The 21,501-nt window shown below is 60.0% G+C and overlaps 1 protein-coding gene across 4 annotated transcripts; it reads left to right on the forward strand.

The window, feature by feature from the left end:
* The first annotated feature begins 405 nt into the window (after nucleotides 1-405).
* On the forward strand, nucleotides 406-21,268 carry KMT2B (lysine methyltransferase 2B). 4 transcript variants are annotated; one of them, XM_015123697.3, is made up of 37 exons: nucleotides 406-785; nucleotides 1,872-1,944; nucleotides 2,187-4,210; nucleotides 4,757-4,870; nucleotides 4,973-5,123; nucleotides 5,401-5,680; nucleotides 5,853-5,908; nucleotides 6,138-6,413; nucleotides 7,038-7,132; nucleotides 7,390-7,488; nucleotides 7,621-7,734; nucleotides 7,853-7,999; nucleotides 8,097-8,192; nucleotides 8,614-8,731; nucleotides 9,512-9,625; nucleotides 9,792-9,976; nucleotides 10,052-10,141; nucleotides 10,229-10,333; nucleotides 10,446-10,519; nucleotides 11,121-11,236; nucleotides 11,332-11,423; nucleotides 11,505-11,642; nucleotides 12,315-12,473; nucleotides 12,705-12,825; nucleotides 12,901-12,979; nucleotides 13,070-13,230; nucleotides 14,270-14,497; nucleotides 14,577-15,870; nucleotides 15,959-16,048; nucleotides 16,125-16,234; nucleotides 19,030-19,167; nucleotides 19,252-19,326; nucleotides 19,426-19,603; nucleotides 20,026-20,133; nucleotides 20,249-20,332; nucleotides 20,452-20,581; nucleotides 20,672-21,268. In XM_015123697.3, exons 1-37 carry the CDS (start codon nucleotides 423-425, stop codon nucleotides 20,945-20,947), a joined length of 8,151 nt encoding a protein of 2,716 aa, XP_014979183.3. In that variant the 5' UTR covers nucleotides 406-422; the 3' UTR covers nucleotides 20,948-21,268. The 4 variants fall into 4 exon arrangements, 3 of the variants coding, with proteins under 3 accessions (XP_014979183.3, XP_077838364.1, XP_077838365.1); XM_077982238.1 differs by having other exon boundaries at nucleotides 408-785; nucleotides 2,253-4,210; XR_013410504.1 differs by lacking the exon at nucleotides 15,959-16,048 and having other exon boundaries at nucleotides 408-785; nucleotides 16,111-16,234.
* The last annotated feature ends 233 nt before the right edge of the window (nucleotides 21,269-21,501 follow it).

The raw sequence follows: 21,501 nt of genomic DNA on the forward strand, positions 1-21,501 counted from the left end.
CCAAGAACAATGGGAGGAGCCTGGGGCTAGGACCACACCTCCCGGAGACCCGGCAACCCGCTTTCCGGGTCCTGGCCGGGAACCCAGCAGTCCCAGCCCTCGCGCCTTGGCTGCCGGCGGAAGAAGCGAGGCGTCCAGACTACATTTCCCGGAGGCCCCCGCGGCTCGGCCCTCTGCGGCCGCAACGCGGGGTCTGTGCTCCCCAGGCGCGGTCCGAGGGCGCCGGCCGGCCGCGGACTCCCTCTCCCGTGGTGCCCTGCGCGTGGCCGGCCCGGCCCCCGGCCTCCGGCGGCCCCGCGGCGGCGCTGGTTGTTGTCGTGCGCCGGTGCCGCCCCGCCCCGCCCCCGCTTTCTCCCCTCCCCCCGGCCCTGCGCACGGGCCGCCCCTCCCCCCGCCTCCCCGGCCCCTCTCACGGTGCCAAGATGGCGGCGGCGGCGGGCGGCGGCAGTTGCCCCGGGCCTGGCTCCGCGCGGGGCCGCTTCCCGGGCCGGCCGCGGGGCGCCGGCGGGGTCGGGGGCCGCGGCGGACGGGGCAACGGGGCCGAAAGAGTGCGGGTAGCTCTGCGGCGCGGCGGTGGCGCGACGGGGCCGGGCGGAGCCGAGCCCGGGGAGGACACGGCCCTGCTCCGTTTGCTGGGGCTCCGCCGGGGCCTGCGCCGGCTCCGCCGCCTGTGGGCCGGCCCGCGGGTCCAGCGGGGCCGGGGCCGGGGTCGGGGCCGGGGCTGGGGTCCGAGTCGGGGCTGCGTGCCGGAGGAGGAGAGCAGTGACGGGGAATCCGACGAGGAGGTGAGGCGGTCGGAGGCGTCCCCGGCGCCGGGTGGGGCGGAGGCCGGGGCTTCCAGGGGTCTGGGTTGTCCCGGGGGTGGCGTGGGCAGGCCGGGTCCTCAGGGTTCCTTCGGAGAGACGGGGCACGGAGGGAGGGAGGCTGCATGCAGCTTCCGGGGGAAAGGGCCTCTGGAAGTGGGTAGAGGAGCCCAGGCTGCAGCCGGGCACTCGCGCCCGATGTCGGTCCCGCTGAAGTGTCCTGGGCCGATCCTTTTCGGCAGCTGGCAGAGCTAGGGCGGTGGAGGTTTGGGCGAGGAGGCAGTGGGGACTGCATGCCCAGCCAGTCTTGGTTGACAGCGGCAGCGTGGCCTTGGCAGACAGGTTGGAGCTGTCTGGGCTCTTACCTGTGGGCCGCCCTGCCGGGCCTCGCAACCTTCTGGTTTCTCCAGGGCCCCAGTTCCTCTTGGCATCTCAGGTGGAATGGTGGAGGGTTTCCTCTTGGGGCTCGGGCTGAACAGGAGTGGGATGAAGGCCGGGACTGGGCACCCTGGCAGGTCAGAGCTCAGCTCAGGATTTCTCCCCCAGCCTTTCAGAACAGGCAGGAAGGTGTGGGTTGCTACCCTGGACGCTTAATAACCACCTGAGGGCTTGCAGTGGAGCCCGTACGAAAGCCATCTGATGCCCTCCCTGCCCCTCCACTTGCGGGCCCCTGTTCCCAACTTAATTCAGAAAGAAATTGTGGCCCGAGAGGGTGTCAGTGGAGGTCCCACTTTGGTCTCAGTTGGACTCTGAGGGAATCTGAGTATGGGGCCTGCTGCCTTCCCTGAGGAGACCCTGTCGTCGTCTCTCCTGAGCCAGTGAACCATGGCTTTGGTTGTGCTGCTGTGGTCCAGCACTGGGGATCGGGGTTCAGAATACCTGGCGCCTCTATCCCTAGGGAAAGACCCTCTCTTGCACTCCCCGTGACCTTTGAGTCTTTTTTGTTCTTTTTAAATAGGCAGGGGTATGTTAAGTGGGAACTGGGGATATTCCTCGATGCCTCAGGTGGAACGAGGGCTTTGGCACTGACTGCTGTTTCTCCCCTCCACCCCTGGTCCCCTAAATCAGGAGTTTCAGGGTTTTCATTCAGATGAAGATGTGGCCCCCAGTTCCCTGCGCTCTGCGCTCCGATCCCAGCGAGGTGAGTGACGGGGGAACTCCACCTCTGTAGCGTCACAGGAATTTATCCTCGCCCTTCGTGTCAGCTCTTCCCTGTTCAACTAGTCTCTGTCAGTTGCCGAGTGTGTTCTGTGTTCAGAGTCCAAGCTAGTCTGGGCAGCGGGGGAAACACACAAGCAAGACTTAGTCCCTGCCCTCCTGGAGCGCTTTCCTCTGTCTGCAGGGCCGGCTTGATCCATCTCCCCACACCTATTCTCCTTTTAGGTCGAGCGCCCCGAGGTCGGGGTCGCAAGCATAAGACGACCCCCCTTCCTCCTCCTCGCCTAGCAGATGTGGCTCCTACCCCCTCAAAGACCCCTGCCCGGAAACGGGGTGAGGAAGGCACAGAACGGATGGTGCAGGCACTGACTGAACTTCTCCGGCGAGCCCAGGCACCCCCAGCACCCCGGAGCCGGGCGTGTGAGCCCTCCACCCCCCGGCGGTCTCGGGGACGGCCCCCAGGACGGCCAGCAGGCCCCTGCAGGAGGAAGCAGCAAGCAGTAGTGGTGGCAGAAGCAGCTGTGACAATCCCCAAACCTGAGCCCCCACCTCCTGTGGTTCCAGTGAAACACCAAACTGGCAGCTGGAAGTGTAAGGAGGGACCCGGCCCAGGACCTGGGACCCCCAAGCGTGGAGGACAGTCAAGCCGCGGAGGCCGTGGAGGCAGGGGCCGAGGCCGAGGTGGTGGGCTTCCTTTTGTGATCAAGTTTGTTTCAAGGGCCAAGAGAGTAAAGATGGGACAATTGTCCTTGGGACTCGAATCAGGTCAGGGTCAAGGTCAACATGAGGAAACTTGGCAGGATGCCCCCCAAAGAAGAGTTGGATCTGGACAGGGAGGGAGCCCTTGCTGGAAAAAGCAGGAACAGAAGCTGGATGACGAGGGAGAAGAGAAGAAAGAAGAAGAAGAAAAAGACAAGGAGGAGGGAGAAGAGAAGGAAGAAAGAGCTGTAGCTGAGGAGACGATGCCAGCCGTGGAAAAGGAAGAGACAAAGCTGCCACCACCGCCTCTGACTCCTCCAGCCCCTTCACCTCCTCCGCCCCTCCCACCCCCTTCAACATCTCCTCCACCGCCACTCTGCCCTCCACCACCACCCCCCGTGTCCCCGCCACCTCTACCATCCCCTCCACCGCCTCCTGCCCAAGAGGAGCAGGAAGAGTCACCTCCTCCTGTGGTCCCAGCTACGTGCTCCAGGAAGAGGGGCCGGCCTCCCCTGACTCCCAGCCAGCGGGCGGAGCGGGAAGCTGCTCGGGCAGGGCCAGAGGGTACCTCTCCTCCCACTCCAACCCCCAGCACCACCACGGGAGGCCCTCCGGAAGACAGTCCCACCGTGGCCCCCAAAAGCACCACCTTCCTGAAGAATATCCGGCAGTTTATTATGCCTGTGGTGAGTGCCCGCTCCTCCCGTGTCATCAAGACACCCCGGCGATTTATGGATGAAGACCCCCCCAGGCCCCCAAAGGTGGAGGTCTCACCTGTCCTGCGACCTCCCATCACCACCTCCCCACTTATTCCCCAGGAACCAGCACCAGTCCCCTCTCCACCACGTGCCCCAACTCCTCCATCTACCCCAGTCCCACTCCCTGAGAAGAGACGGTCCATCCTAAGGGAACCCACATTTCGCTGGACCTCACTGACCCGGGAGCTGCCCCCTCCTCCCCCAGCCCCTCCACCTCCCCCGGCCCCCTCCCCACCCCCTGCTCCAGCCACCTCCTCCCGGAGGCCCCTACTCCTTCGGGCCCCTCAGTTTACCCCAAGCGAAGCCCACCTGAAGATCTACGAATCGGTGCTTACTCCTCCTCCTCTTGGGGCTCCTGAAGCCCCTGAGCCAGAGCCTCCTCCTGCCGATGACTCTCCAGCTGAGCCTGAGCCTCGGGCAGTGGGCCGCACCAACCACCTCAGCCTGCCTCGATTCGCCCCTGTGGTCGCCACTCCTGTTAAGGCCGAGGTGTCCCCTCATGGGGCTCCAGCTCTGAGCAACGGGCCACAGACACAGGCTCAGCTACTGCAGCCCCTGCAGGCCTTGCAAACCCAGCTCCTGCCCCAGGCGCTACCGCCACCACAGCCACAGCTGCAGCCACCGCCGTCACCACAGCAGATGCCTCCCCTGGAAAAAGCCCGGATTGCGGGCCTGGGTTCCTTGCCGCTGTCGGGGGTAGAGGAGAAGATGTTCAGCCTCCTCAAGAGAGCCAAAGTGCAGCTATTCAAGATCGACCAGCAGCAGCAGCAGAAGGTGGCAGCTTCCATGCCGGTGAGCACGCACGGTACCTGGGCCCAGCGGCACACCCAGCCATCCAGTCTCCATTCTCTGCAGTCCCTTAACCTCCCGCCTCCCTGGACACTTTCCAGCATTGCAGGGAACCCTCAGAATCTGACTTTCTGTGATCCCCCACCATCCTTTGTTCCTCCCCAGCCCCGGCCCTTCCCCATGCTAGTTCCCTGTCCCTGTCTTTCTTTTTTTTGGGATGGAGTGTCTCTTTGTCGCCCAGGCTGGAGTGCAGTGGCATGATCTTGGCTCGCTATAGCCTTCGCTTGTGGGTTCAAGAGATTCTCCTGCCTCAGCCTCCCGAGTAATTGGGACTACAGGTGCCCGCCACCACACCTGGCTAATTTTTGTATGTTGAGTGGAGACAGGGTTTCACCACTTTGGCCAGGCTGGTCTCGAACTCCTGACCTCATGATCTGCCCGCCTCGGCCTCCCAAAGTGCTGGGATTACAGGCATCAGCCACCACACCCGGCCCCCTGTCCTTATCTTTTTTCACTGTCCAGCCCCTGACCCTGTTTATTCCCTGCCAGCCAAGCCCTGGGGGGCCGATGGAGGAGGTGGCCGGGGCTCTCAAGCAGGTCTCCGACAGAGGCCCTGTCCGGCCCGAAGATGAGTCGGTGGAAGCTAAGAGAGAGCGGCCCTCGGTATGCATCGGGAGGAGGGCCCTGAAGAAGACTGGCGGGAGGAGTGGGACTGTGGGAGTGCAAGCAGCAGCTGCCCACCCACACTGCGATTTCTCCCCCCAGGGTCCTGAGTCACCTGTGCAAGGTCCCCGCATCAAACACGTCTGCCGTCATGCTGCTGTGGCTCTGGGTCAGGCCCGGGCCATGGTGCCCGAAGATGTCCCTCGCCTCAGTGCCCTCCCTCTCCGGGATCGGCAGGACCTCGCCACAGAGGGTAGGTGGGGAGACTGGACAGCCATGTCAGGTTTGGGGATGACCCCACACTTGGGTGACATGCACCAAGAGCCTAGGAGAGAGGGAGCCAAGTCAGGTGCTTGGGGATTAGGTGGCAAGCGGGCTTGAGTACTACGTCCTAGAGCAACTTCGTTTGGGGGCACCAGGAACCTGGCGCTGTGAGAAAGCCAGAGCCAGATTGTCGGAAAGCAGGGAAGTGAGGTATAAGGCCTGGTGGCTTTGTGGCTCCATCCCCTCCTCCCTGCCTGCTACAATAGATACATCATCGGCGTCTGAGACTGAGAGTGTCCCGTCACGGTCCCGGCGGGGAAAGGTGGAGACGGCAGGCCCTGGGGGAGACTCAGAGCCCGCAGGGTCTGGAGGGACCCTGGCCCACACACCCCGGCGCTCACTGCCCTCCCATCACGGCAAGAAGATGCGAATGGCTCGATGTGGACACTGTCGGGGCTGCCTACGTGTGCAGGACTGTGGGTCCTGTGTCAACTGCCTAGACAAGCCCAAGTTTGGGGGCCCCAACACCAAGAAGCAGTGCTGTGTGTGAGTAGCTGGGGCGTGGCCTCGCTCCCGTGGGTGTCGGTCCTGTAGGCTTCCTGCCTCGCTCCTCTTCTGCCTGGCCAGAGCAGTGGGGTTGGCATTCTTGTGGAGAGCTTCCTCTCTTCCCCCAGACCACCAGTCCCCTACCCTGGTGACGTGCTGCTCCCCTCCCCAGATACCGGAAGTGTGACAAAATAGAGGCTCGGAAGATGGAACGACTGGCTAAAAAAGGTGACGAGCTTTAAGGAGCATTTCTTCTCAAAACCGTGTTAGAGTTTGTGCTGTGGAGGGAGCTGTGTTTGTTTGTTCTCCTTCCTTGCAGCTCACCCTCTCTGTCTTCTCCGTTGTGTGCTTTCATAGCTCCCGCGTTCATTCCCTGCCCTGCTTCTTTCTGGCTTCTCTCCCAGTGTCCCGTGTCCCTGGCTGAGCTCAAATCCTACTAAGTCCCCTGTTCCCGCAGGCCGGACGATAGTGAAGACGCTGTTGCCCTGGGATTCCGATGAATCTCCTGAGGCCTCCCCTGGTCCTCCAGGCCCACGCCGGGGGGCGGGAGCTGGGGGGCCCCGGGAGGAGGTGGTGGCCCCCCCAGGGCCCGAGGAGCAGGACTCCCTCCTGCAGCGCAAGTCAGCCCGGCGCTGCGTCAAACAGCGACCCTCCTATGATATCTTCGAGGATTCGGATGACTCGGAGCCCGGGGGCCCCCCTGCTCCTCGGCGTCGGACCCCCCGAGAAAATGGTGCGAACTGCTTAATGCTTTCTCTGTTGATCCTTTACTTAGTCTTGTGTCTTTTGTGTAGGAGGGACAAGGCACCCAGACCCAGGGCTCTGTCAGTCTGATAGAGAAGGTGGCTGAGGGCAGGGGAGGAGGCAGTTTTTAGGTGGATGTACAGAACTGGCCTATGAGCTGCTCAGTGAGCCTAATGAGTGAGACTTAAGGGTCATCCTAGGCCTGGTGCAGTGGCTCATACTTGTAATCCCAGCACTTTTGGGAGGCCGAAGTGGGAGGATCACTTGAGCCCAGGAGTTCAAGACCAGGGCAACACAGTGGGACCCCATCTCTATAAAAGCAAAAGTTAGTTGTATGTGGTGGCACGCATCTGTGGTCTCAGCTACTCAGGAGGCTGAGGCAGGAGGATCGTCTGAGCCTGGGAGTTCAAGGCTGCGGTGGGCTATGGGTCACGCCACTGCATTCCAGTCTGGGCAACAGAGCGAGACCCTGCCTCAAAAAAACAAGAAAGAGTCGTCCTGGCAGGTCTTGGTTAGTTAAAGAAGGCCCGGGGAATCCAGGTAATATTTGGGGTTGTAGAAGAAGAGGGGCGTGGAAGGGGAGGGACCTCACTGCTCATTGTGTCCTGACTAGAGCTGCCACTGCCAGAACCTGAGGAGCAGAGCCGGCCCCGCAAACCCACCCTGCAGCCTGTGTTGCAGCTCAAGGCCCGAAGGCGCCTGGACAAGGTCAGCACGGCCCGCTCCGAGAGCCCCTTCCCTCCAGGAGCTACCTGGCAAGTCAGAGTGACAGACACACCTGAGTGTCGTGGTGTGTCCACACGAGAGGACAGGCCCTGAGGGATGAGGCGGGCCTTGCCTGTCTGGAGAGCAGAGGGGTCTGGATCAGGGTCTGGGTCCAGTAGGCTGGGGGAAGGGCGGTGAGGAGAGGAGTCTGCATCTCGGCCAGGCTGGCAGCTCTGAACTCCCCCACCTTCCCTCCCCAGGATGCTTTGGCCCCTGGCCCCTTTGCTGCTTTTCCCAATGGCTGGACTGGAAAGCAGAAGTCTCCTGACGGTGTGCACCGCGTCCGTGTGGATTTTAAGGTATGGCGTTGAGTGGGGTGAGTGACAGAGCCTTTGGTTGGAAGAACCTTGATGACTGTGTCATTGAGAAGTCAGGTGGGTCTGCCTTGTATGCCTGGCTGCCCTCTGATCCTGCGTCCTCTCTTCCCCCAGGAGGATTGTGATTTAGAGAACGTGTGGCTGATGGGGGGCCTGAGTGTGCTCACCTCTGTGCCAGGGGGCCCCCCGATGGTGTGCTTGCTGTGTGCCAGCAAAGGACTCCACGAGGTTAGATCTCCACCTTTCTTCACAGACCCCCAGATCTCTGTCGGTCCTCACAGCCTGATTCCTTGGGCCCTCTGGCCTCATGCTATGCCCATCATTCACTCCCTGACCCTGTCCCCAGCTGGTGTTCTGCCAAGTCTGCTGTGACCCTTTCCACCCGTTCTGCCTGGAGGAGGCCGAGCGGCCCCTGCCCCAGCATCACGACACCTGGTGCTGCCGTCGCTGCAAGTTCTGCCACGTCTGTGGACGCAAAGGCCGCGGATCCAAGGTTTGGGCCCAGGGGCCAGCTGGGGTGCGTGGAGGCCTGAAGGTGAGGGCATCGCTGTGCCAGCAGGTTTCGCCATCTCTGTCTCCACATTCAACAGCACCTCCTGGAGTGCGAGCGCTGCCGCCATGCTTACCACCCGGCCTGTCTGGGGCCCAGCTATCCAACCCGGGCCACGCGCAAACGGCGCCACTGGGTGAGAGATGATGTTCACCCCTTAGCTTTGTGTCTAATAAATATCACCACCACCCCCAAACTTGCTCTAGGCTGAGGCTCTCAGGAAGAGCAGGGGTTGGGGATCCTCTTAATATTTTGATTAGTAACATTTTCTCTTTAAAAATTTCACATAGGTCAGATTTATATTCAGAATTTGTGTGGAGTGGTTTTAGGAGCTTATGAATCTCACGTTCCATGGGCTCAGAATCCCCTGCTCTAGCCTGATGTCCACTCCTGCCCTCCTCCTGTTCCTCCTCAGTGTCTGTCCTGTGTGTCTTCTCCTCTTACCTATCCCTCCTTGCCTGCTTCCTGCATATCCCCAACTCCTCCTCTCCCGTCTCCCGCTCATGTAGCTCCAGCCCAGTGTCTGGCTTTCCCCTAACATCGCCCTGCTCCCCCAGATCTGTTCAGCCTGTGTGCGCTGTAAGAGCTGTGGGGCAACTCCAGGCAAGAACTGGGACGTCGAGTGGTCTGGAGATTACAGCCTCTGCCCCAGGTGCACCCAGCTATATGAGAAAGGTGGGGACCGGGCAGGGGAACTGGACACTGGGGGCCACAGGGGAATGGCCAGGCTCCTCTACAGGCTTTAGCACAGACCCTCTTTTCTCATGGCTTTCCACCTTCTAGCTATGGGACTATCGCTTCAACTCAGGGAACTCTTCCACAGGAGTCCATCCAGTATGTAAAACAGGGACACATAGCCCCTCTGAGGGTGGTGGGAGTGGAAGGCCTGGGACCCCACTATCTTGGTGTCTGAGGTACTTCCTGGAACCTCACGTCTCCACTGAGCAGTTTGGAAGCCTTATTCAGGCAGTACATCTGCAAGGCCCTGTGTTCTGCAGAGTCTGAAAAGAGGTCTCATCCTAAGGCCGAGCACAGTGGCTTGGAAGGCCAAGGCAGGTGGATCACCTGAGGTTAGGAGTTCGAGATCAGCCTGGCCAATGTGGTGAAACCCCATCTGTACTAAAAATACAAAAATTAGTCAGGCATGATGGTGGTTACCTGTAATCTCAGCTACTCGGGAGGCTGAGGCAGGAGAATTTCTTGAACCTGGGAGGCGGAGGTTGCAGTGAGCCGAGATCTCGCCACTGCATTCCAGCCTGGGTGACAGAGCAAGACTCTGTCTCAAAAAAAACAAAAAACAAAAAAAAAACACATCCTCAAGCAGCTTTTAGGGACTGGTAGGGACTCAAAGCAGGGGCATAACAGAGACAGCTAAGGTACAGCTAATCCCTGAGCAGAGATGCTCAGGGCTGAGTGGGAACCCCATCACCTCTGACTCCTCTTCTTTTCCTCCAGGAAACTACTGTCCGATCTGCACACGCTGCTATGAAGACAACGACTACGAGAGCAAGATGATGCAGTGCGCACAGTGTGATCACTGGGTACATGCCAAGTGCGAGGGGCTCTCAGGTGAGTCAGTGGAGCACCTGGGCTGCAGCCTCAACCCTGTGGGGACCCCTACCCCCACCACAGGCCCCAAGAGGACGGGGGCTAAGGATCCTTGCTGGCCTAGAGGCTGCTGGGAGCCCTCACATTCTCTGAAACCACTTTTCCCTTTCCCACTCGGCTGTCCTAGATGAAGACTACGAGATCCTTTCAGGACTGCCAGACTCGGTGCTCTACACCTGCGGACCGTGTGCTGGGGCAGCACAGCCCCGCTGGCGAGAGGCCCTGAGCGGGGCCCTCCAGGGGGGCCTGCGCCAGGTGCTCCAGGGCCTGCTGAGCTCCAAGGTGGCGGGCCCACTGCTGCTCTGCACCCAGGTCTGGAGGGCCCTAGAGGCAGGATGGGGTGGGGCCAGGCCCACCCCCAGCCCTGCTAACTTCCCCGCTTTGCAGTGTGGGCCGGATGGGAAGCAGCTGCACCCAGGACCCTGCGGCCTGCAAGCTGTGAGTCAGCGCTTCGAGGATGGCCACTACAAGTCTGTGGTGAGTGGGACACCAGAAGGAGCAGATGGGTGCCAGGAGGCTGGGGTTGCGCAGAGGTGACTCAGTCTCTGACAAACCCCCTTACAGCACAGCTTTATGGAGGACATGGTGGGCATCCTCATGCGGCACTCAGAGGAGGGAGAGACCCCAGAGCGCCGGGCTGGAGGCCAGATGAAGGGGCTCCTGCTGAAGGTGAGCTCTTCCGGGGACGCCTGTGGGGTGGGGGAGTGGGCCCTTCAGACCCTGCCCCTGCCAGCTCTCCTGGGGAAGCCGGCTCTTCTCATCCTGTTAACCCACTCTCCAGCTGCTAGAATCTGCGTTCGGCTGGTTCGACGCCCACGACCCCAAGTACTGGCGACGGAGTACCCGGCTGCCAAAGTGAGCAAGGCGGAGTAGCAGGAGGGAAGCCGGGAAGTTAGGGCAAGGCCAGGGCATGCAGGGGCCACGCTGGGCTAAGAAGAGATGAGCAGAGGTAGGGTCTGGAGCGGAGCTGGAGAGGAGGGTGGTGGAACCCGGGTGAGATTCCCTGGTGGTGCTAGACTAGCAAAGCTTTGTTTCTGCTTTGTGCAGGGCAATGCTGGGGACAAAGCAGTGAGTGAGTCAAATTGGGCTCTGCTTAAAGAGCTCACTGTGGGGCCGGGCAGGCACTGAAGACCCAGATGGTCAGGGCAGTGATGGAGAATACCAGGGGGCAGTGGGGACCCAGAGGTGGTACCTTCTGGAGCCGAGGTGTCAGGGAAGCCTTCCTGAAAGAGATGACATTGGAGCAGAGCTGGGGAGAAAGTATTCCAGGCGTGAGGAGCAGCATTCCATATGTCCAAGGTGCCACAAGAGGGCCTGGCTTATTTGGTGAACTGAGGGAAGTTCCACGTGGAGAGGGAGCAGTGGGTGTCATGGCAAGTTGAGGCTGGTTTGTGGATGGGCCCCCATTCAGCCGCTCTTGTTGGGCGCATCAGCTGCTAACCCTGTCTGTCCACAGCGGAGTCCTTCCCAACGCGGTGTTGCCCCCATCCCTGGATCATGTCTATGCGCAGTGGAGACAGCAGGAACCAGAGACCCCAGAATCAGGGCAGCCTCCAGGGGATCCCTCAGCAGGTACTGGGAAGTGGGGGTCCAGAAGCCAGGGCCCTGTGTTGGTGGCCTGGCTCCGGGTCCTGATTCTTAGACCTCCCTTCACGTTTCCTCTCTAGCATTCCAGGGCAAGGATCCGGCTGCCTTCTCACACCTGGAGGACCCCCGTCAGTGTGCACTCTGTCTCAAATACGGGGATGCAGACTCCAAGGTGAGGGCTGCTCTGTGACACACCAGGTTGTGGGGCCTGGTCCCTGGCGCCCCACATCATGCTACTCGTCTTCTGCCCCAGGAGGCGGGGCGGCTCCTGTACATCGGGCAGAATGAGTGGACACACGTCAACTGTGCTATCTGGTCGGCAGAAGTCTTCGAGGAGAACGACGGTTCCCTCAAGAATGTGCATGCTGCTGTGGCCCGAGGGAGGCAGATGGTGAGGGCGCGGGCCCAGAGAGGTGGGCAGCCCTCTGGCTCTTGGGGAGGCCTCCTCTGGTGCAGACAGCTGTTACTTCACATTCCCTACCTGGCATCCTTTCACTGCCAGGCTGAGGTCTCGGTTGCCCTGGGACATTGGTGCTGATGGCAGCTTTTTCTTATGTGGGCCCTCTGGCCATAATCTGGGCCTGAAGCCTGGGAGTCTAAAAGTGAGAAGAGTGCCCATTGATTGAACCTGGGCTGCATGCTTTCCATGCTGGGTGGCGTTGAGCTCTCACTACATCCCCGTGAGGTTAGAATTCCCCCACTCCTTAGAGTGGTGCCTGGGCCAGGTACAGAGAGACCTCAAGCGCTCTTGGGCAATGGGGTGGTAGAGATTCCCACTGCAGGGGTATCTGTGAGGATGAGAATAACACAACCTCTACCTGAAAACAGTGTGACAAAGATGGTCAGTGCCATCAGCAAGCATTAGCTGTTGTCATTCTCGCTTCAAAGAACCAGAGAGAGTTTGGTGTGCACCTGGGCGTGGATGCAGCTGGGGAGAGGCTGCGCCTGGGGAGAGCCTGTGCCGTGCCAGGCTAGACAGGGACCCGTGCAGACTCAGTGGCAGTGGTGCCTGGCGCCTGTCCCCAGCCCTGGCTTCTCCCCTGAGCCGCCCTCCCCTACGCAGCGCTGCGAGCTCTGCCTGAAGCCTGGTGCCACGGTGGGCTGCTGCCTGTCCTCCTGCCTCAGCAACTTCCACTTCATGTGTGCCCGGGCCAGCTACTGCATCTTCCAGGACGACAAGAAAGTCTTCTGTCAGAAACACACTGATCTCCTAGATGGCAAGGTGGGCCAGAACTGTGGGGCACACAGCTCCTTCCCCACCTATCTTCCTGTTCACTTAGGGACCCCTGTGGCCCCCAGGCCTGGCCTTATTGCCTCTCAGTGTCTCCTGATCTGTTTTCCCAGAGGCCTTTAGGCCAAGCCCCTGACTACTCAGACTTCACCTATCAAGTTATCCCTGGTATCCACCTCCCCTACCAATTCAGCCACCTCACTTCGCCACCCCCTCTTCCAGGAAATCGTGAACCCCGATGGTTTTGATGTTCTCCGCCGAGTCTATGTGGACTTCGAGGGCATCAACTTCAAGCGGAAGTTCTTGACAGGGCTTGAACCTGACGCCATCAATGTGCTCATTGGTAAGCTGCCTATTCTCTGCCCTGTCCTCCTGCCCTGGCCTGCCTGCCTTTCCTGACCTCCACTTTGCACCACAGGCTCCATCCGCATTGACTCCCTGGGTACTCTGTCTGATCTCTCGGACTGCGAGGGACGGCTCTTCCCCATTGGCTACCAGTGAGCGGTCGGGGTGATCCGTGGGGCCAGGGGACTCCATAGCTGGATCCCATTGCCCAAGCATCCTAACCATCTTGTCCCACACGCCAGGTGCTCCCGTCTGTACTGGAGCACGGTGGATGCTCGGAGGCGCTGCTGGTATCGGTGCCGAATTCTGGAGTATCGGCCGTGGGGGCCTCGGGAAGAGCCAGCTCACCTGGAGGCTGCAGAGGAGAACCAGACCATTGTGCACAGCCCCGCCCCTTCCTCAGGTGTGGCATTGGCTCTGTCTTCTTCCTGAATGCCGCTCTCCCTAAACAAACCTACAGATCTCTGTTCCCTGCTCCCTTTTGTAAACTCTAGGAGGTTTGCTCTTGCTTCAGTTGCTGTAACGTAACGGCAGCTCGCTTACTGCCATGCCTTGCGTGCCAGGGGCTGTGCCCGGCTTTTCATGGGAAGTGAGGTGGGGAGAGCAGCACGCTGTCTGCTTGAGTCGGGTGCTGGCTCTTGGGCGACTGCAGGGAGCAGAGCGCTTATAGCTCCCTAACTTGGGGCTCGTGCTCATGTAATGCTCCCCAGTGTTGCCATACTACACCTCAAAGGGGATAGTGGCTAAACACAGTAACATGGTGGGGGAGGTGGAATTGGACCTGGATCTGCTCAGCTCCCAAACCAGCCCCCTTCCAGCCATGCTGGCGGTGGGATGTAGCTGAGAGCTGGATGGCACAGGGCAAAGAATGGGCTTGGAAATGGGGAAGAGTTTGTTGTGGGCAGAGCAGGAGGCGGAAGAGATTTGGATGGTAGAAAGGGCTTAATTCCAGTTTGGAGCATGACAAGAAGTGGACAGAGGAGGAGGGTACACCCATCCCGTCTGGAAACGAGGGCGTGTTGGGTGGAGGAGGGAATCAGTTTGCAGAGGTTGGGTGGAGCCAGGTAATGGAGAACCTCCGGGCCGGGGCGGGCGGGGGCCTCTGGTGTGGCGGGGATGCACCAGGCAGGTAACAAAGGGGTAGGACTGGCCATGCTGGAGAGAGGGCATATCTCCATGGCATGCAAAGCCTGCAGCAGAGAGGAGATGGCAAGGAACGAGTAGGGAGAGGCCCTGAAGGGTCCCTGGCCCAGGTGTGTGCGGGTTTTGCGGACTCCACGTTGGGCTTGGCCTGGGTGATCGCTGGAAACTGGGGCCTGTTGTGACTGGGTCAGGGTCGGGGACTTGGGAGGTACAGTGGCTCAGGAAGAGGGCAGGAGGGCATGTGGGCAGGCTTTGGCGCAGAGCCCCTACCACCCCAATGCCGTTTCTCGCCTCTTCAGAGCCCCCAGGTGGTGAGGACCCCCCACTGGACACAGATGTCCTTGTCCCTGGAGCTCCTGAGCGCCACTCGCCCATTCAGAACCTGGACCCCCCACTGCGGCCAGATTCAGGCAGCGCCCCTCCTCCAGCCCCCCGTTCCTTCTCGGGGGCTCGAATCAAAGTGCCCAACTACTCGCCGTCCCGGAGGCCCTTGGGGGGTGTCTCCTTTGGCCCCCTGCCCTCCCCTGGTGAGCACTGGGCATGTGGGGGTTGGGGTTGGAGCTGGGGAGGTGGGAGCTGCTGGTAACACCGACCCTCCCCCCACAGGAAGTCCATCTTCGCTGACCCACCACATCCCCACAGTGGGAGACCCGGACTTCCCAGCTCCCCCCAGACGCTCCCGTCGTCCCAGCCCTTTGGCCCCCCGGCCGCCTCCATCACGGCGGGCCTCCCCTCCTCTCAAAACCTCCCCTCAGCTCAGGGTGCCCCCTCCTACCTCAGTCGTCACAGCCCTCACACCTACCTCAGGGGAGCTGGCTCCCCCTGGCCCGGCCCCATCTCCACCACCCCCTGAAGACCTGGGCCCAGACTTCGAGGACATGGAGGTGGTGTCAGGACTGAGTGCTGCTGACCTGGACTTTGCGGCCAGCCTGCTGGGGACTGAGCCCTTCCAGGAAGAGATTGTAGCCGCTGGGGCCATGGGGAGCAGCCACGGGGGCCCAGGGGACAGCTCCGAGGAGGAAGCCAGCCCCACCTCCCGCTACATCCACTTCCCTGTGACTGTGGTGTCCGCCCCTGGCCTGGCCCCCAGCGCCCCCCCTGGAGCCCCCCGCATTGAACAGCTGGACGGTGTGGACGACGGCACTGACAGCGAGGCCGAGGCGGTGCAGCAGCCTCGGGGCCAGGGCACTCCTCCTTCAGGGCCAGGAGTAGGCCGGGCAGGGGTCCTCGGGGCTGCAGGGGACAGGGCCCGGCCTCCTGAGGACCTGCCATCAGAAATTGTGGATTTTGTGTTGAAGAACCTAGGGGGGCCTGGGGAGGGAGGTGCTGGCCCTAGAGAGGAGTCGCTCCCCCCGGCGCCTCCCCTGGCTAATGGCAGCCAGCCCCCCCAGGGTCTGCCTGCCAGTCCAGCTGACCCCACCCGCACATTTGCCTGGCTCCCAGGGGCCCCGGGGGTCCGGGTGTTAAGCCTTGGCCCTGCCCCTGAGCCCCCCAAACCTGCCACATCCAAAATCATCCTTGTCAACAAGCTGGGGCAAGTATTTGTGAAGATGGCTGGGGAGGGTGAACCTGTCCCACCCCCAGTGAAGCAGCCACCGTTGCCCCCCACCATTTCCCCAACAGCTCCCACCTCCTGGACTCTGCCCCCAGGCCCCCTCCTCGGCGTGCTGCCCGTGGTCGGGGTGGTCCGCCCTGCCCCGCCCCCACCGCCCCCTCCCCTGACGCTGGTGCTGAGCAGTGGGCCAGCCAGCCCGCCCCGCCAGGCCATCCGTGTCAAGAGGGTGTCCACTTTCTCTGGCCGGTCCCCGCCAGCACCTCCCCCATACAAAGCCCCGCGGCTGGATGAAGATGGAGAGGCCTCGGAGGACATCCCCCAGGTTCTGGGGCTTGGCAGTGGCGGGTGAGTGTGGGTGCTGAGACTGGCAGAGCAGGCAAGGGGGCGGATGGGTGGGAGATACGGCTCATCCTTCTCGGGCTCGTCCTCCCAGGTTTAGCCGTGTGAGGATGAAAACCCCCACAGTGCGCGGGGTCCTTGACCTGGATCGGCCTGGGGAGCCCGCTGGGGAAGAAAGTCCTGGGTGAGTGACCAGGCCTCTCTCCCTGGAGGGTCTGGGACCTCTGTCCTTCCCCTTCCTGACAGGTCTCTTCTCGCAGGCTCCTCCAGGAACGGTCCCCTTTGCTGCCACTTCCGGAAGGTGGTCCTCCCCAAGTCACCGATGCTCCCCCAGACCTGCTGCTTGAGTCCCAGTGGCACCACTATTCAGGTAGGGACCGGCCTTGCCCTCTCTCTCGCTCCTTGCCTGTGCTTGGCTCAGCTGGGTGACTCACAGATGCAGAATCAGTCGGCTTTGAAAACCAGTATCTACTCCTGGGGGCCAAGCCTGAGCCTCAGTGCTAGAGTTAGAGATGACCTTGGGGAATCTCTGGCCTTGTGGGAGAAACAGACATGGACATGATATTTCAGCTCTGTGGGATCATCTTAAAGGTCTTTGTCCAGCATGCCCAAGAGCCCAGGGGAGGGCCTCAGAGCCTAGCCTGCCAAGGGCTGAGAGTTAGCTTCGTAGAGTAGCCAAAGGTGAAGTTCTAGGATCATCCAGAGAGAATGCAACCCACCTAGCACCCAGATGATGGTCAGGGACAGGGAAGATCAGAAGACTGGTGTCCCAGAGGCCTGGGGAAAGGAGTCATCACATCTCAGCTGCCACAGAGACTGCCAGGCCTGTGGAGTCTAGGGTTGGTGTCCAGTGAGAGCAGGTGGCACAGGGTGGGATGTTGTGTCAGAGTCCAGAATTGAGACCATGGTTGAGGAAGGCAAAACAGCCCAGGCACCTGGCCAGAGTTCAGCTAAGGATGGTGAGTGGGAGGTGGGCCAGTAGCGTGGAGGTGCTTGGTGTGAGGGCTGAGACAGCAGATGCATGGATGGCGGGGAAGGGCAGGCTGGGATGGAAAAGCCAGTGGGAAGAGGCCTGGTGGCCGGTTTTGAACTGGTGACCTCTGAGGTAAAGGAGAGGAGGGGAAGCAGGTGTTTATGCAGAAACTGTAATAGGTAGAGGTGGAGACCCCTGGAGAAGGCGTGGCTGGTAGACTGCTTGAAGCTGGGGGGAGTTTTCTGTTGGTCCTTTAGGGCAGTGGTGGGAGGAATGGCTGCGGCCAGGTAAGCTGGTGGTCAAGCAGCCTGAGGCTGGGATTTTGTGGTGGCCCAATCCTGTCCAGATGTTTGGATTTTCTCGTGACACAGAGCTCAGTTGCTGAGCGGGAAGCAGAGTGACGTGGATTGAGACTGCTTAACTCAGAGGCTGCTTATGTCTCAAAGATGACATGAGAATATGGCAGTGGCCTTGGGAGGTCCCTGTCCTCAGGGACCAGACCACATTTTGGTGCAGGACACAGACACGTTAGCAAGGGCAGGTTAGAGTGGGCACTGAGAAAGCGAGCAGTGAGAGCACCTGCCAGGGTCCTGTGGTCAGTCCTGCCGTGTTCGGGAAACAGTGGAGGTGAGGGTTGGGGGACACGGGGAAGAAGTTGTCAGAGGTAGACTCTGGGGCACTGAGGCCTGGAAAGGACGGGAGTCACACGGCAGGAGTGTTGCTTTAGAGTCTCCCTTGGGGCAGGGGAGGTGGGGCAGGGTGGCCTGGAGAGGTGACATCGGGAGAGTGTGGCCATGTGGGTTTTGCCTCTCCTAAAGCCTGTTCCACTCAAGCTTTTGTGCCCCCAACTCCCAGTGGTCAGTCCCCAGCCCACATCTGCTTGAGCAGCAGCAGCGTTTTGTGCAGCGGATCCCTCCCGCCTTGAAGCATTGTCTTCCCTGGCTTCCAAGGCTGCTCCTGCTCTCACCTCTGGTCCTGCCTCCTTGCCCACGGCTGTCAGTCAAGATGTGTGCGGGGGCCCTGGCCTTGACTTCTCTGTATGCTCACTCCCAGGGGCTCCCTTCCAGCTTGGTGGCTGTACTGTCTGTGTTCTGATTGTCTCCACATTGCTCTCTCCAGCCTAGACCCTGTCCCTGAACTGTGGCCTCCTCCATCCCGTCCTGCTGCCTGCCCACCATCTCCACCAGCAGGTTGCAGGGGGAGGTTTCTAAGAGACCTCTCAAAGTCAGCCTGTCCCAAACTGAGCCCTCCACCTGCACGCCAAACCCATTCTTCTTTCACCTTCGCTATCAGTCCATGGCAGTTTTATCCTTCCAGGTGTTCAGGCCCAGCGTTGTCCTGACCCCCAACCCGCTTCTTCACATCCACATCTACTACGTCAGCATGTCCCATCTGCCCTGTTTAATCTGTTAACCCTCGAGAAATCCACTAAATAGCTCATAACATACAGTGTACTTGGTTCTGTGCATGTGAGCCTATATAATAATATATTTGTAGCTGGGCGCAGTGGCTTACGCCTATAATCCCAGCACTTTGGGAGGCCAAGGCAGGTAGATCACCTGAGGTCAGCCTGGCCAACATGGTGAAACCCTGTCTATACTAAAAATACAAAAATTAGCCAGGTGTGGTGGTGGGCGCCTGTAATCTTAGCTACTCAGGAGGCTGAGGCATGAGAATTGCTTGAATCTGAGAGGCAGAGGTTGCAGTGAGCCGAGATCGCGCCATTGCATTCTAGCCTGGGCGACAGAATGAGACTGTCTCAAAAAATGATAATTATATATTTGTAATAGTTACAGAAATTTGCTGCATCTAAAAAAAGACGTGCAAAATATAATTCTCTGGTATTTTAAATTTTGTGTGAGAAACAGAATGATGACAGGTAGATGGGATGTATGGGACACTGGGTTTGAGTGAGCCCTAGGCGTGTCCTGCCAAAAGGCCCCAAGCCTCCGTGGAACGCTCTTGTACCTGAGAAGTCCTGCAGAAGAGGAGCCGCAGGCTCCTTAGGGGAAGAAATGTTCATTCTGCAGCGCACACTGGGTAATTGGAGCAGAAGGAGGGCCATTAGACCCTAGTATCTGTGTCTGCGCCTAGGGGTGGAGAGAGTGGTGTCTGCTGGGAGCACAGCGGGGCTCAGGGGCTTTTGAGTCCAGGAAAGGTGATCTTCACTCCAGCCTGCTTCTTGGGACCAGGTGAGGCTTCAAGCTCTGAGGAAGAGCCTCCATCCCCAGATGATAAAGAGAACCAGGCCCCGAAACGGACCGGCCCACATCTGCGCTTCGAGATCAGCAGTGAGGATGGGTTCAGTGTGGAGGCAGAGAGCTTGGAGGGTGAGTTTGAGGGGTGCAGTGGCAGGAGGGAGAGTGTCCATAAAACACCATCCTGACTCAGCCCTGGCTCTGCTGTCTCCCTAGGGGCGTGGAGAACTCTGATCGAGAAAGTGCAAGAGGCCCGAGGGCATGCCCGACTCAGACATCTCTCCTTTAGTGGTAAGGAGTGGGCCCCGCAGGGGGCTGGGGACTGGATGTCTCCCTGAGGGCACCATGGGCCCTCCACATGACAGGTATGTCCTCAACATCTCCTCTCAGGAATGAGTGGGGCGAGACTCCTGGGCATCCACCACGATGCTGTCATCTTCCTGGCCGAGCAGCTTCCTGGAGCCCAGCGTTGCCAGCACTATAAGTTCCGTTACCACCAGCAGGGAGAGGGCCAGGAGGAGCCGCCCCTGAATCCCCATGGGGCTGCTCGGGCAGAGGTCTATCTCCGGTGAGAGGTCTAGGGTGTGATGCCTGGGTCAGGATGCTCCTATGAGAGCTCTTGAGGGTGGGACTTAACTGTGTAGTTATATATTTATATACTGTATATATACTATATATTTATATATATATGTGGAGGTTGGAAACTGAGGCCTGGGGAGGAGACACTAGGTCACTTCAAGAGTTATTTCTAGAGTTGGCCATGCTCAGTGGCTCATGCCTGTAATCCCACCACTTTGGGAGGCTGAGGCAGGAGGATCGCGTGAGCCCAGGGTTCGAGACCAGCGTGGGCAACGTGGCAAAACCGCATCTGTAAAATAAAAATTTAAAGAAGAGTTATTTCTAGAGCTGACATAAGAATGAACCCCACCCATTTCTCTGTTAGCCCTGTCTTCAATAGTATATTCCTCCTTCCCCTGCTCCCACCTGCAGGAAGTGCACCTTTGACATGTTCAACTTCCTGGCCTCCCAGCACCGGGTGCTCCCTGAGGGGGCCACCTGTGACGAGGAAGAGGATGAGGTGCAGCTCAGGTCAACCAGGTATGGAGTGTGAGCTGGGGGGCAGGTGGTGGTCTGGAAGGGTCTTAGAGAGTGAGCACGGGTGAGAGAGGTCTTTCTGAGCACCAGCCTGGGTGACCCTGCTGTCCCTCACCAGACGTGCCACCAGCCTGGAGCTGCCCATGGCCATGCGCTTTCGTCACCTTAAGAAGACGTCCAAAGAAGCTGTGGGTGTCTACAGGTGAGTGGGGTTGGGGGGGAGGATGCCCCTTGGGTGGACGGACAGGTGCACTGGGTAGGGGGTACTGCCTGGTTTCTGTCCCCCTGGCCCCTGAGTTCCCTGTTTGTCCTGCCCTGCAGATCAGCCATCCACGGGCGAGGCCTGTTCTGTAAGCGCAACATCGATGCAGGGGAGATGGTCATCGAGTACTCCGGCATCGTCATCCGCTCCGTGCTGACTGACAAGCGGGAGAAGTTCTACGATGGGAAGGTGGGCTCCCAGTGGCCGTGGGAAGACAGTGGGTGAAGCGAGCCTGTCCACAGGGACAGAGCACCTGATCTTCCCACCTCATCCCTGCAGGGCATCGGGTGCTATATGTTCCGCATGGATGACTTTGATGTAGTGGACGCCACGATGCATGGCAATGCCGCCCGCTTCATCAACCACTCTTGTGAGCCCAACTGCTTCTCTCGGGTCATCCACGTGGAGGGCCAGAAACACATTGTCATCTTCGCCCTGCGCCGCATCCTGCGTGGTGAGGAGCTCACCTACGACTACAAGTTCCCCATCGAGGATGCCAGCAACAAGCTGCCCTGCAACTGTGGCGCCAAGCGCTGCCGTCGGTTCCTTAACTGAGGCCGTGGTTGCCCACCACGACCCCTCACACCTCCTGCTGCCGTCGCTGCCATCTTGCCCCTAGCCTGGGGGCCCCCCAGCCCCTCCCAGAGCATCTCACCCCCATCCTCATGTTCAGGGTGGATGTGGGCATGCAGGCGACAAGGGCCCTGCCTCCACCCCTCCAGCCCACCCAGCAATCGCCCCCTTTCTGCCCTGGGGGCCCAGGATGTAGATATTGTACAAAGGTTTCTAAATCCCTTCTTTTCTATGCACTTTTTTATTTAAGAGGTGGGGTCCCAGGTGGGAACCCCCCCACAATAAAGTCTGTCAATGTTTGGAGAGGTGGTCTTCCCATTTGTAGGGTATGGGGGCAGGTAGGAACCCCACTTCTACACACCCACCCATCATAAGCCAAGGAAGTTCATCAGCCTCAACAGATAGGTGAGGCCATCATTGAGAATTAGAAGTCAGCCGTGGGGTCTGTTACGGCTTCAGAACAACACAGAACACAGCACGTGTCTGTAGCAGGGCTGTTGCCCAGAGGGGATTCTGGTGGCCCAGAGGCACCTGGG

Source organism: Macaca mulatta, chromosome 19 (genome assembly GCF_049350105.2).
Source record: "Macaca mulatta isolate MMU2019108-1 chromosome 19, T2T-MMU8v2.0, whole genome shotgun sequence".
NCBI lineage: Eukaryota > Metazoa > Chordata > Mammalia > Primates > Cercopithecidae > Macaca > Macaca mulatta.

Excerpts from the sequence above, each read along its gene's own strand:
- KMT2B (XM_015123697.3), top strand. The coding sequence starts at position 423 with ATGGCGGCGGCGGCGGGCGGCGGCAGTTGCCCCGGGCCTGGCTCCGCG. Across the intron at positions 786-1,871 it reads ACGGGGAATCCGACGAGGAG|GAGTTTCAGGGTTTTCATTC; the intron begins GTGAGGCGGTCG and ends CCCCTAAATCAG. Across the intron at positions 8,000-8,096 it reads GCAAAGGCCGCGGATCCAAG|CACCTCCTGGAGTGCGAGCG; the intron begins GTTTGGGCCCAG and ends CACATTCAACAG.